Source organism: Orbicella faveolata, unplaced genomic scaffold (assembly GCF_042242905.1).
Source record: "Orbicella faveolata isolate gen_17 unplaced genomic scaffold, um_ofav_v1 contig_14, whole genome shotgun sequence".
In the NCBI taxonomy this organism is placed as follows: domain Eukaryota; kingdom Metazoa; phylum Cnidaria; class Anthozoa; order Scleractinia; family Merulinidae; genus Orbicella; species Orbicella faveolata.
Genome location: NW_028301541.1, coordinates 19,277,511 through 19,292,500, shown reverse-complemented (window position 1 = coordinate 19,292,500; position 14,990 = coordinate 19,277,511). Strand labels below are relative to the sequence as shown.

Below are 14,990 nucleotides of genomic sequence, written 5' to 3'. Positions count from 1 at the left end.
AATCTGTCACTCACCTAACAAGAGAACCCACTTTGATTCTTTTTCCTTTTGAGTCTCAGCACAGCTTTTGTTGTTGTTGTTGTTTTTTTTCTGTCTTGTGCCTAGTACGAATAAAGAAATGCCTTAACCTTTATTTCATCCTTTATCTCTTAAGAATGCCTGCCTGTAAAAATCAGACAAATTTTTAATTTCGCGGCAAGGGTCGAAAATTCGATTTCGCTCATATTCTTATGGTAGATAGGCTAAGGCATGACAAAAACTACTGGATAGTTTTTTTGGCAAAATATCCTTTTATTTCAAAGAAATATGCAAATTACCAAATTCCGTTAAAATCGTCATTTGACGCACCATTTTGTTAAGCAAGTTTGAGAGCTTCGCATGCAAAACTACATCATTCTTCCGTCTTTAAAACACTCAAATATTTTTGTGCAATGTTTAAATGCGTACTGGGTTGATTTTAGGCTAAGTTACGTTGTCGTTTTGGGTGCAAAATAATTAAATTTCGAAGACATGTATTTCATTCACTTAAAAGTACTTCGTGAATATAATTAATTTTCACCATGTGCGAAACCTTCAAATGGATCAAGCTTCTGATGGTTGAATTGCAGAAGGATGGTCTACAGATTCCTGTAAAAATTTCTTTGGGCAAATGATTGTGAGCGACGCGAGAGCTTTTCAAAGTACGTCAAAAATGCAAACATTTGGCCATCCGTCGTCAAATTTCAATTTACGGGTTAGACGTATATTTTAGCGTGCGACACATGACTTGACCTATGTTAATTTGAAATAGACACAGAGCTGATAATTTCGAAATGTTCTAACCTCATTTGCTGTAAAAGGCAGGTCCAAAGCCGATTTGACGTGTTTCTCTCACCATTCGTCGCACATAAAGCAGAAGTTTGCTTTTGTTTACATAACGTCCGATGTACATCGCCAACTGTCAACTTATTTAACGGTCGAATACCATGAATCTGTGACCCTCTTTCGACACATATGATCACCACTGCATCTAAGTCAAAACCGGCTAAGTCATTTGTAGATAGTTGCTTGCTTTGCACTACACCAAACTATTACGTTTGATCATCATGGTTTGATGGCTTGAATCCTTGCTTGAAGCGGTTCCTTGTTCGTCACGCAATGCTGTCATCCCATTTTAGGAGGTAGGGGTAGGACAATTCCTATCCTAATACGTAAGGCTCCGTAAGGCTTCGAATCACTGGGAGCACACAATCGTGTTGAGTAGGAAGAGACTGAATTAAGAAATGAAAAGAATGAATAGTTTACCATTGCCCCTGTTGTTATATTTTACTCGACCACCGCTACCTACATGCCCTGCGTAATACTGTAACGCTAAACTCATACCTAGGTCTTTTCGCGCTATGCAGTTATTTTTGGTTTATACATGTAATACAGTGGGCTACCCTCGGGGAAATGGGTGGTGACCGCTTAATGGGGCTAGCCGCTCAAATAGAGGTTGGTGTACCTTGAATATTTAATTTTTCACCATCTTTCTGCGCTTATGAACATCACTGCATCTAAGTCTAAAACGGCTGAGTCATTTGTAGATAGTTGCTTGCTTTACGCTTCGCCAAAATATTGCGTTTGATCGATTGCTGACCATTGTTGATAAACGTGTCGGCGCAGCACAATCTTACAGCCATTATTTGTTCGTCACGCAATGCTGTCACGGCATACGCTGCACATTATAATCTATTTTGTATAGAGTACTCTCAGGATAAGTGAAACAATTTAATCATTGTTCATCTGTTTGTTCATATATATAATAATATGTGTATATATATATAATCGTGTTCCATAGTGTACGTGGCGTCGGTCCAAATCACGTTTGTTGTACGTTCTGACGTTTCAGACAACAGCTGGTAAAGCTAGTGCCTGTACTCACTAAAATTTTAAGAAAATCGCCATAAACAAATTATAGATCAATGAAGCAAAAACTACCTGAAATAAAAATAGGAAATCACAACGTGTCTAATTCGTGAGAAAAACAGACTAAATAGCCCTAGGCCTGGCCATGCCATTTTATTTGGCGTATTTTGTTTGCTTGGTGGCGAGGCATTGGTATGTAACAGAAAATAGTGGACTGTTGTCAATACAGTCCAAAATTATCGTCAGTAAAATATTGTAAATAAAACACCTATTGACCGGTTACCTCCGCGGCCACCATTTGGTCATTCCGATAAGGGTTTCATTATTTTCTTTACCCCTATTAAGCGGCCACCCAAAATTTAAGAACTTTGTTTTGGAAAGGGCGATGGCAGATAAGAGTCTGAAACTGAAGTGCATGACGAGTGATAATTCAAACACACGTCTATCATGATTGTCTTGAATTGACTCCATGATCGCCAAGAAATTTATAGCCCGACAGTGAAAAATTAAATATTCAAGGTACACCAACCACTATTTAAGCGGCTAGCCCCATTAAGCGGTCACCACCCATTTCCCCGAGGGTAGCCCACTGTATTACATGTATAAACCAAAAATAATTGCATAGCGCGAAAAGACCTAGGTATGAGTTTAGCGTTACAGTATTACGCAGGGCATGTAGGTAGCGGTGGTCGAGTAAAATATAACAACAGGGGCAATGGTAAACTATTCATTCTTTTCATTTCTTAATTCAATCTCTTCCTACTCAACACGATTGTGTGCTCCCAGTGGTTCGAAGCCTTACGGAGCCTTACGTATTAGGATAGGAATTGTCCTACCCCTACCCCCTAAAATGGAATGACAGCATTGCGTGACGAACAAGGAACCGCTTCAAGCAAGGATTCAAACCATCAAACCATGATGATCAAACGTAATAGTTTGGTGTAGTGCAAAGCAAGCAACTATCTACAAATGACTTAGCCGTTTTTGACTTAGATGCAGTGGTGATCATATGTGTCGAAAGAGGGTCACAGATTCATGGTATTCGACCGTTAAATAAGTTGACAGTTGGCGATGTACATCGGACGTTATGTAAACAAAAGCAAACTTTGCTTTATGTGCGACGAATGGTGAGAGAAACACGTCAAATCGGCTTTGGACCTGCCTTTTACAGCAAATGAGGTTAGAACATTTCGAAATTATCAGCTCTGTGTCTATTTCAAATTAACATAGGTCAAGTCATGTGTCGCACGCTAAAATATACGTCTAACCCGTAAATTGAAATTTGACGACGGATGGCCAAATGTTTGCATTTTTGACGTACTTTGAAAAGCTCTCGCGTCGCTCACAATCATTTGCCCAAAGAAATTTTTACAGGAATCTGTAGACCATTCTTCTGCAATTCAACCATCAGAAGCTTGATCCATTTGAAGGTTTCGCACATGGTGAAAATTAATTATATTCACGAAGTACTTTTAAGTGAATGAAATACATGTCTTCGACATTTAATTATTTTGCACCCAAAACGACAACGCAACTTTCCCTAAAATCAACCCAGTACACATTTAAACATGGCACAAAAATATTTGAGTGTTTTAAAGACGGAAGAATGATGTAGTTTTGCATGCGAGGCTCTCAAACTTGCTTAATAAAATGGTGCGTCAAATGACGATTTTAACGGAATTTGGTAATTTGCATATTTCTTTGAAATAAAAGGATATTTTGCCAAAAAAACTATCCAGTAGTTTTTGTCATGCCCTAGCCTATCTACCATGAAAATATGAGCGAAATCGAATTTTCGACCCTTGCCGAGTTATTTTCCATTTTTATGGACAGGGACTCTTAATTTTAAAACCTACACAGCTAAAATTAAACCATCAGATTTTTTTTCCTTTTCAACCCTACAGGGGGAAGTTTCGACAATGAATGTAAGGTCAAGGCTGCATCAGGCCAAGTGATCTAAGTCATCACAGCTTATTTAGGTCTCTGATGCATTAAATGATAAGGCATTATTCCGCCTGGATGGGATGGTAGTGTGTCACAGGGTTAGTACACACTATTAAGTTCACCCAGTACCCATTTGTACTCCTATATGGAGAGAGATAGTTTGAGAGTAGTGTCTTGCCAAAGAACACAATGCAGAGACCCTAACCATGGGCTCCAATCCTGACTGCTTGATGTGCAGTCCAGATCACAGTAAAAACCCTCCCACAAAAAAAAAATACTCCTCAACAACAGCACCCCAGGCATTGTAGTCTTGAAGAATTTTTGTACACCGTACCCCTAAAGTGCTAAGCTATATGGCCACACTGTAACACCGGTTCAAAGACATGGTTGATCATCGTAGTTGTACAAACAACTTAAGCAGTTGTGAAATAAATAAAGCCTGAAAAAAAAATTCAGGCTTGAACGGGATCTGAACCCATGACCTGTGCGATAACGGTGCAATGCTCCACCAACTAAGCTGTCAAGCCAACTGGGAGTTGGACACTTTGTGATTTTGTAATATACCCGTAGATGTTGAATACTACTGAATTATATGAAAGATCACATATTTGAACTGCCTGCAAAAATATGACGACAAGATTGATCATCGCATTATACACACAACCAGTTTGTTGAAATAGCTGAACAGTAGTGGAACAATAACATCTCTATTCGTTTTAATTTTTTGCCTACATATTATTTTGTGCAAAATTATCCCTAGATACACAATACCAAACATCGATAACACTGTAACTGACCTCCCATGAGATCCAATGTCCCAATTTGATTTTCTCCTCTTGAGTCTCAGCACATGCTCTTTTCCTTGCTTCTCTGTTTTGCACCTTGTACGAAACTGCAAAATAATGTTTTAACCTTTTAATAATTTTTGAATTCCTTGATCTCTTAAGTGGTACAAACTACACAAGTAAAAAAAAAAAATGATCAAATTTTTAAAGTTTCAACCCTACTGGGGGTGGGGGGGGGGGGGGGGGGGGGAGTTGATGATGAGGGTAAAGTCCATGTTAAGTCTTCACCAGGCCCAGTGATCCAAACTACTCCACCTTATACCAATTTCTGTAGCATCAATTGATAAGGCATCTTTCTACTCCCCCACCAACCACCTTAATTTAAATGGGATGCCAGTCTGTTGCAAGGTTAGCCCCAGTATGAAATTCACCCAGTACCCATTTGTATTTCTGCAGGGTTGCCACCTACTAGAACAACAACAACAAAAAATCCCTGACTTTTCCCTAACTTTTCTCTGACTGTAAAGCCATTTTCACTGACCCTGCAGGATGACTATTCCGGCCATGAATCAACAAAAATAAGGATGGCTCAGATAATTTTAAAAACAAAGTTGCCTTGCCTATATAAAAACTTCTAGTAAAATCTAATTTTCCCTGACTTTTCCCTGACCAAGGCAATGCTGTTCTGGGTGGAGGGAGACACAGTGAGAGTAACCTGTCTTGTCCAAGAACACAATGCAGTCAAATTGAGCTGCAGTGCAAAACATTAACATCTCTACCTGTTTTAATTTTCTGCCTGCATTGATTGAGTGCCATTATTCCTAGCACAGGTAAAATTGAGTCACTGATAACCTCTCTAACCACACAAAAAGAAACACATTAGACTCCCCTAATATGGAATCTATTGCCTCAATATAAATCTTTCTCCATGTACGTCTCGGCACACAGTTTTCTGGTTTTGTATCTAGTAAGGAATATATGGGAACTGCTTTAAACTTTATGACAACCTTGAGCTCTTGAAAGCACTGTCAGTCAACTGGCATGCAATGCACACGTTGCCCAAACAAAGCCCACATTCAATCATTTTGCTCTCCAATCCTTTACAATCATATCACCAAAGCATCCACCCAGATTGTGTGACATTTATGGCCTTTGACAACAAGATTTAGTATCACCCTTACTACTGAAAGGAACATTGTAGTAAATTGCTTGTTTTCCCTTATTTGAAACGCTAAACAACGGCCGGTACGATGTCATTTGCAAAGTTCTAACCCCAGTGGAATGTTTAGACCATAGAGGCTCTTCAAGAGAATTATCTGAGAAAATCTAACCCCAAAGGAATGTTTAGACCATAGAGGCTTTTCAAGAGAATTATCTGAGAAAATCTGTCCAGGATCAATGGCGAAACAGTTGAGATGTACTTGAAGGTAAAATATATATTCCCCTCTGCTGCAGTAAGTGACAGTGAATTGATCTTATTTTACTTCACAATGCTAACCTTCAGAAAAGGTTATTGCATCACTTGTAGATTCATCCAATCTTAGGTTAACTTTGTCAAGATTATTTAAAATTTATATTCATGAAAAGTACTTCCTCTGCTGTGTTTTATTCCTGGAAAAGAAAACTCACGAACAATGCAAACCCAGGCATTGCCATTTTAGGGAATTTCTGTACACCCTTCCCCTGAAGGGCTAACGTGTAGTATGGCCACATAACAACAGTTTCTTGAAATAGCTAAATACAGTGTATGTAAACAGTGAAACAATGGAACAGTAACATCTCTATTTGTTTAAAAGTCTCCACCTGCACTGTACACTGGCATTCCTGGTTAGTAGTACACGAAACCAAACACAAAGAAATTATGACTCACTTGATATGGAATCCAACGTTTCAAAATGATTATTTTTCCTCCAAGTCTCAGCAAAATGATAATTTCATTGTTACTTCTATGTTTTGTATCTAGTAAGGAACAGGAAATTGTTTAACCTTATGACAACCTTACTTTCTATGTTTTACAAACTTTTTTCAACCTGACTAGGGGAGAGGTATGACAAATTATGAAGGCAAGGTAGACTCTGTGTCAGGCCAAGTGATCCAAAACTCTCAGTTTATGCTAGTTTTGAAGGTTAACCTGATATAAAGAATTTCTGCTCTCTCCCACACCTTACACGGGATGCTAGTCCCCCCCCCCCCCCCCCCCAATTATAGGGTTAGCCCCCAGCATTGAAGTCACCAAGTAACAATAATTATTGTAAACTGGGGTGGTAAGAGAACTGTGAGAACAAAGTGTCTTGACTTGCCCAGGAACCAACCGTTAGATTACAGTGTCTGCTCAAATTCCACAATCACAATTATGACTACATAGCATGAAGCTAAAATGGTTAAGGAAGTAATACATACAGTGGAAAGAAATACTGGTAGTGTTGCACACAGTTTCTAAAAATAGACTACATTACCAGAGACCCCCACATGACTCAGACAAGAATTAGGCCAATAGAAGGTTTTGTATGAGTGTGTTGTCTTCTAGACCAAAACATTCAGGCAAAAAAAGAAAGATTGGTGGTCTAGGTGTTTGATTAGCTTAAAAAAAAATGTTAGAAAGCAAACACTGCTGCCATGGGTAATGTAAAACAGATTCAAGGTGTCCAAGATGTATTATTATTATTCCAAGGTACATGCCATGGGTTTTTCTCAGACATTTTGAGCCGGAGAGGCCATCAAATTGCAAAATTAATTGCCGGGTATCGTGCTAAAGAGCTCACAAGCGCCGTTGTTCCATACGTCACTCAAACCACGCAATGGTTTGTTTGTCTGAGTCACACCCGGGGATAAATTTTTCGTGACGCCATTTAAGTGTGATGCTATTTGGTCCCCCCTCCCACACATACATTGTAAACATTCATCAAAAACAGTACACCAGGCAGGACTATGTTATCTTGTCACATACATGTTACAAAAGACTCTTGAAATAGCTGAAAGAAAATGAAACAACTACTTCCCTGTTCATTTTAATATTGCCAGCATCATTTGTGTGTTATGATTCTTAGTACAGGTAGCAAAAGTAATAATATTATTAATAACAACTCTAACCAAACCCAAAGAAATCATGACTCACCTTTTTGGCGATCTACAGTTATTACTGTAATGTCTCAAAGTGAATTTCTTTCCATATACATCTCAGAAAATACGATTGTGGACTTAATTGCTGCTTCTCTGTTTTCCATCTGGTAAGAAATACATACAGAAAAGGTTTTTAAAAGCATTTAAAAGGAGCATTCAAGCATTGAAGCCTTGTAAGCACTGGAAAAACTGCAAAATAATATGAAACAAGAGGCTGCAGTCTAAGATAAATGGTAAAACAACCAGACAGGGTAACCTTTCTTTGTAGCATGCAGATAGCAACAACAAGCCATTCGCATTGAAGATTAACATTAACAAATTCATCACCTTAGGTTTTGTCCAGATTTCAATGTGCAATCCTGACGTTTTCTAGGGTTCCATTGTCTGAGCATGTGCATACGTCTGCTTCTTACAACCTGGTTAGATGTCAATTTTTTAAGCTTCGTCAACAGACACTCTGTGATGCAATTTTGCAAAGTCCATTAGCAAAGAAAATGTGCAAAGCATCACAGAATACTAACGCAGGCAAACACGGTTTTGCCCAATGTTCACATAGGTCGAAGTCCAAATGAAACAGATGCACATGTAAACAACTTTTGGTATCATGTGATGTGTGCTTTAACTTTAAATATCTTTTCAATATAATATATTTTTAATTGTACCATACACAGACCAATAAGTTAGTGAGTAATGTCAGAGAAACATGCACTCCAACTTTATCCACTGGAGTGCAGTCCCAATACCAACAGACAGTGTGTCACTTGGGCCACTCAATCATAATATTCACCTCCTCTAATAGCTATTGCTATCACTTACCTACATGTGCCAATCACAGTTTCCATGTTGATATCATCATGTCTTGTCTTGAAAATCTAGGCTTCCTGGCTTTCAGTTTGATGTGTTTCATTCTGTAGGAATAAACAACGTACATGTACGAGGTGGTAAATACAATCATTCCACATTTATAATTTAAGTCTGAGTGACTATAGATTACAGCTATAATAAAATTCATCATTCATTGTGCAGTCAATTGGCTGGTGTCCAATGGCAGGTACCCAGTCACAACCAACTTACTTGTGCTTTACAGGCTTTCTTCTTAATGTTTCCTACATTCAAGCAACACGTACTTAAGGAAAACGTTACCACATTTTTTACTCAAAAGAAGTTCTCTAAAGACTTTTTTAATCTTGAAATCAGTTTGTTATTGATGGGACTATTAAAGTAATTGGCCTCGTTCTGCATGCTCATTTGAGTTGAAATTATCCATCCAAGTACACCCTGAATTGTGCTCTACTCCATCCAGTTACATGATTGATGAGTTATTGACTAAGCATAAGGTCAAGTTAGCTGGATATTGGCTAAGTTCTATTTTTACTTTTTTATTTATTTATTATTATTTTTTTTATTTTTTTTTTATTTTTATTTTTATTTTTTTTCATGTTTATGAAGGTCCATAAACACAAAACTAGATCAATTTTCAGCCATCTTGACTGAACAAGCTTGACCAAGATTTTAAGAACAATTTTGTCTTCGGGGACACAATGCATATTACCCCCAAGTGGAAAGACAGTGCCACCTTTCCTGTGGAATAACCAATCACAGCACAGGATTTGGTTAATCTTGCCTGCTTGAGGAGCTGACCATATAATAACATTACAAATAAAAGTACAGTAGGACTAAAACTAAAACTGAACCTGCATTCAGGTCTTTGTTTAGAAGGATAATTCATTAGAAGGATAATATCAACAATTGATTTACAGGGACTTTCATTAGGTGCCAGGCAGCGGGAAAATTGACTGGCAGTGAGGATGACTGTGCCCACCTGGTTTGACCTTCTAGAAGAAAGGTTTTCTTATAAAGACATTCAGTTCATAAAGTTTTGCACACCTGTGGAAATCAGCTGCCCTCCTGCTGAAAATGTTACTGGCAACCTTACAATTTAGCTTCCGAGTTCAAAAATATGACATCTATTTAGGCAAGATTTCCGTGGAACCCCCTACATTAATTATGCATACAGCTCTTTGCTTAACTAAACAATAGCCAATAGAGCTCCTTTGAGACTCATCCGCTTTCAATAACGGTAAAATTTGCCATTTTTTTTCGCGCAGACTGTAGACTTGTTAACTGAATCAAGGTACCATTTGATTTTCCATCATTGAGAGCCAGCCAACCGTGAGAGCATTATTTAGGCTCACCTGCAGGCGTGATCTGGAGTGCAGACTTATACCGCGATTAGCTATACGCTAAAAAATCTTGTTTACAGTCAGCACTCGATACTGGAAATAGCATGATGTATACTTTACAGTCTGTAGTCTGCAGTCTGCATTTTATCCCCGGTACCGCAAGTGAGGTGACAATGTTATTACCATGTGCTCAAGACAAATTCACCCTCCAAAAACGTCTGCTTCCACTAGCATTAACTTCTGCAAGTTACTTTTCACTTTGAAGGAATAAATCTTACTTATGATAATATAAGGACAAGTCACAGAAGAGCACATAAAAACAGAAAAACGCCAAAATGCCTCACCTTGCAAGAAGCAACATCGACCCGCCATATTTTCGAAGACATCATGCTTCTGGACACGTGATCTTAGATTGTTCAGTATTACTCAACCGGATCTGACATCACGCCATTGCTCGGCTTCCGGTTCTTTAATAAATCAATGGAATATTTACGCGAAGATAGTCATAACTGCCAGTGAATGCAGTCTAAAATGGTTATGTCCAAAGACAGAAAACTCAAGAAATACTTTTATTGAAGCATGGAACACCTCTGGTACCCAAAGACAGGCATAATAGACTTCTTATGTCTCTTTCAGAATTAGGAGGATCGGATGGTCTTTGCGAGCATTTACGAACATGCGAGCAGTGCGTTTATTTTTGCGAGCACGAGTGGTGATCAAATTTGTCTTGCTAGCCGAGTGAACACTTTAGAAAATACAAATGGCGAGCAGCGAGCACTTCGGAAACTCAACAAACCCAATCGGACAAATGACACACGCAACCGAAGGTATTGCCAAAACCTATATTTTCACTTGAATTACGTGGTTTATCTGGTCCACTGAAATCGTTTCAATTTCTAAGCTCAATTTAAATTTTTCTTTAGTTTGGGATTAATTTGACTGCAAGACTACAAACAATTTTCTACCTTTGCGGGTGCCTTTCGCGAAGAATTCTTATGCGTGCCAGTTTCAATGAAACGAGGAAACACACCTCCAGAAACATTTACATCGCTACCTGCATCATTTCCCCAACGTTTTCCAGCTGTTTCCAAGATGCAAATTATATGCTTCCGCTGCACTGCAGAGATTTTTAACGAGAATCTGAGCAGTTCCAAAAATTTTGTGAGGAAGAGCATCTAATTTTTGCGAGCAATTCGAGCAGAAGCCAAATTTTGCGAGCACTTTTACATCGAATGGGACCATTTGATACCCCTAGTTTTAATCCTAAAATGTGTTTCGAAGAAACTGCTTGATAGCGCCTGATAGTGTATGTTTCGGGATATCCGAATGACTCAAAAGATTTACGCGATTAACTGTTTCCACACGTGCTGCAGCAGTGTTTTTGTTGTTTGCCTGTTTTTTTAAATGAAGAAATTGCAAAGTCGCAGTAATTCGACCAAACGGCAGCCTCGGGGCGGATAATAATCTGCAGAAAAGAATCCTTTTGATCTATCATTCCCTTGAGAGCCGCCGCGTATTTTCAACTGATTCGGGCGAAACAATTTTCCACCATATCGTCAGACGTCCAAACTGAAGTCCAGATCAAGGACACCTTCTCACTTGAGAATAGATGTTATGTTCGTTGTTTGAAGTTCTTTTATGGACCTTTCTCAGCACTAGAAACGCTCAACTTGTCAAGGTCATTTAGCCATACACGAATCATCGTTGTATTCACTACATTGTACGTTTTGAAATTAAAATTAAAATTTGCACATCACTTAGGAAATTAACAGTTACGCGTTGAGTATATAAACAAACTACGTTGACATTTTATTTTTTACCTTGTTACGCTTGGGAAAGTTCAAGAATTTAAGCCTTACTTTTAAACTCGCTAAAGACACTTTTTCGATTCTCTGCTCACAAGGGCTCAAGGATATCATGAGAAGAAGCGAAATCATTTAAGTAGTACAATAGCGCAAATACAAATTCACTTAAGAGCTGTTTAATGAATATGGTAGCGCAATTTTAAAGCCGGTGTCCGGGTTCTAAAGTTCCGGAATCGAATCAACTACATCAGAAAAGCTATGCTTTAAATACACCTAATGCAAAGCCCGGATGTTAAGTAAAACTACATCACTTACAAAGTAACGTTCTTTTGCAATTCACAAACACTTCACAATTTTTATTTACAATAATTGTTTACAATTTTAGAATACATAATGCCAGAAGCAGTTGCGAGGACTTTTTTCCAACTAGAACAAATAATAAGAATAACAAATATAATGTAATCACACATCAAGCCACTTAATGCTCACTAAACCTGACAAAAATTAATATAAAATAAGGATTATTTTGTTAAGTATAGCGTGTTCCCAGACATTCAGTTTTATTCTCCCTAATCTTCGACGCGGGCAAGAAATTGTTGATGACAAGAAACTCTACAGCGCTGATTGGCTTGATAACTTCATATTTTTAATCATTAAAAAGCTGGTGTAGCGATCACAACTGCAAAGCCGTACACGGATTTATTTCTGAAACTAGCAGCCGCAAAATTGTCTTCATCTGGACACCCCATTGCCTGGGCTGCCATCTGGATTCCGCTATCTCTGATGGCACCAATGTACACCAGGCAGGCTACCTTACGCTGGCCTTCACACGGTCGATTTTGGCGACGGTCACCGCCAAGAAGCCGGGTTGTTATCTTACAAATGCTCCTGCTTGCCCGGTCACAACTTGTCGGCGAGTAATCATCCATGGTCACAAGATGCGACTTCAAGACCTGTTCCAACATTTCCTGCAAACGGATGTCACCGTCTTTCAAAAAATATCTCGTGCCATTGTCCCTCGGCTCTGGCTCACCAAATTGTTGACCGTTTGTCTTCATGTGGCTTGATACAGCAAGCTCATTCCTGGTGTGTTCAGAAGTGGTCAAATTTTCCAAGTTGAAGGCAAGGTCCTGAATCTGGTTTGAGAAATCATTTATCATTGTTTCATAGCCATTTCCCACACTACATTTATCTTCTTTGCTCGGCACACCAGACGGATCTGAACCTCGTCTTTCCTTCTGAGAAAGCTGCTCGCCGTAAGCTTTATTAAAAGAAGGGTACAGCCCTTTAGGCAGACGAACTTTATTTCCTTTTGGTTCCTTGTTCTGAGTCACGTCATTATTGTTATGTTTGGAACCGGTAGACGCAGTTACCTTGCCCAGAAGATGCAATGGAGACACGGCCTTTCGCTTGAGGTACGGCCGGAGTTTCTTCAAACTTGCTTGCCTTTCGAAGGTCTTGACGAGGCCTTTCGCGCTAGGAACAGTGGGGTCCGACAGCCGTCGTGTTCGTTTCGGAGACACTTCTTTTGGAGCCGCTGGTGCAGAACTGGATAAGCTTCGTATTAGAGCCATTCTGTGATTTCTTGCACTTGTTGGGGAACTTTCTGGTGAATCTGGCAATTCCGCATTGACCTCGGCAGATCTGTCGAGCTTGAACTTCTTAGCTCGAGCCTTCTTTGATTCCCCGAGCTTTTCAACGTTTTCGTCTCCTGAAAGCAAGCTCGTCTGCTTGTGATTGTGGCCGCTATGTGTACCAGAAACCTTTTCCAAATTAACCAGCTTCTGTCCTTCTGTAGCGACGCCATCGTCTTGAATGCTTGGTTCAGGCCCAGATGAAAATGTAAGCAATGGGGTTACCCTCAGGAAGATATCTATCTCCGCTTCATCATCACGAATGGAACAGTTTGTCGCCTTTTCAACTTCACTGTCGTATTCCATCGTCATTTCCTTCTTGGTTCTGTTTGCAAAGCGGCAAAATGTTGCGTAAACAAAAGCACTCCATTATAAAAGAAATACAATAGTGTGTCGAAATTACTTAATCTCAGTTTTGTGATCTTTGTTCGCTGCTTTTGTCACGCGTATGACAACTGCAGTGGCAATTTACAGCTCAACCACAAAATCCTAACTACATTTCTTTAATGAAAGATTCGCTCAGAAATGATTCATTCTAAATTTAGACAGAGAGGAATATTTCTGTTGTAAAGTGTGTTTTCAATTTTGTGATCGATAATATATTCACATGGTGTGTGTAAATTAGCTGACGTTATCAGGATCAAGTTTGAACTCCAAACAGAACCAGTTTAAAAACTGAGGAATAAATCAAAAAAAGGACGAATAATTTGATATCATAATTTACAAAACTGCATTAAAAAAGATTACTCTTCAGCATTGCTGAAATTAAAAAGTTTGGGGTTTTTTGGCTCTCAGACAGCGATACGTCGGGTTCCGCACCATAAAAAAAAAAAAAAAAAAATTAACACATCATTTTCAAGTTCTCGTTCGAAGTTTTTCTCGATATTTTCCAAACTTAACTCTCCATGCGTTACTGGCTCCTTAGTTTTTTCTACCGCAGTTCACCACAGTCTAGAGTGTCCTAGTTACGAAGTATTTTGCAGAACTGACACAAAAATAACTTAATAAATACCAACCAAAAGTAAGATGACATCATCTCGGAAAATTATTTCCCGTCTGTCAAGCACTGCTGAAATCGAAGGCTTGTTAATGAACAACATAACCAGATGAGTGAACGTTTTACATTTTCATTTCAGTTTAACATTTGCTAATCGTAAATTATATTTTTATGTTGAAACCGGAGGTTTCACTCTGAAAAGACATCAAATGTTTTCCGTCCTCATTACGCTGGAGGAATTCAACTTGAAACCGCAACAACCCCGGTCACTATTAAGGTTAACGTTAAAAAACAACGACGTTTCGACCGTTCGACGGTCATTTCCAAGTTGAAAGGTAAAATTCTTGTATGCGCTTAAATATATAGATATCGATTATAAGAATGCTGATGGACACTGACTAAAACTCTAAAATATTTACATAGAAACAATGCAAGAAAATTGCGGCATGGATGATAATGAAATCGCCAAGGCGATAAAAACGATATAAAAAATGAAATAATTACGTAAATACCTTCGTGCGGATCGAGTCACTCTGTTTGTTCAGTTTTGGTTTAAATTTACGAATAAAAACATTCTAAAAATCAAACAGTCGAGTTTACTCTGACATTTTTTCAAAATCTCGAAATTGCTTCCA

General features: G+C 38.7%; 1 protein-coding gene across 1 annotated transcript in view; it reads right to left on the bottom strand.

Moving 5' to 3' along the window:
* Nucleotides 1-14,258, bottom strand: part of LOC110047980 (uncharacterized) — an 18,986-nt gene extending 4,728 nt beyond the window's left edge. Inside the window, exons 1-7 of the mRNA XM_089286876.1 lie at nt 10,264-14,258; nt 8,553-8,644; nt 7,732-7,840; nt 6,487-6,575; nt 5,396-5,472; nt 4,629-4,723; nt 15-101 (exon numbers count right to left, since the gene is read on the bottom strand). Of these exons, the coding sequence (XP_089143002.1) occupies nt 12,378-13,670 (1,293 nt within the window). The 5' untranslated portion in view covers nt 13,671-14,258 and the 3' untranslated portion in view covers nt 15-101; nt 4,629-4,723; nt 5,396-5,472; ... (2 more) ...; nt 8,553-8,644; nt 10,264-12,377. The remainder of the gene's footprint in view (nt 1-14; nt 102-4,628; nt 4,724-5,395; nt 5,473-6,486; nt 6,576-7,731; nt 7,841-8,552; nt 8,645-10,263) is intronic.
* Nucleotides 14,259-14,990: the final 732 nt, after the last annotated feature.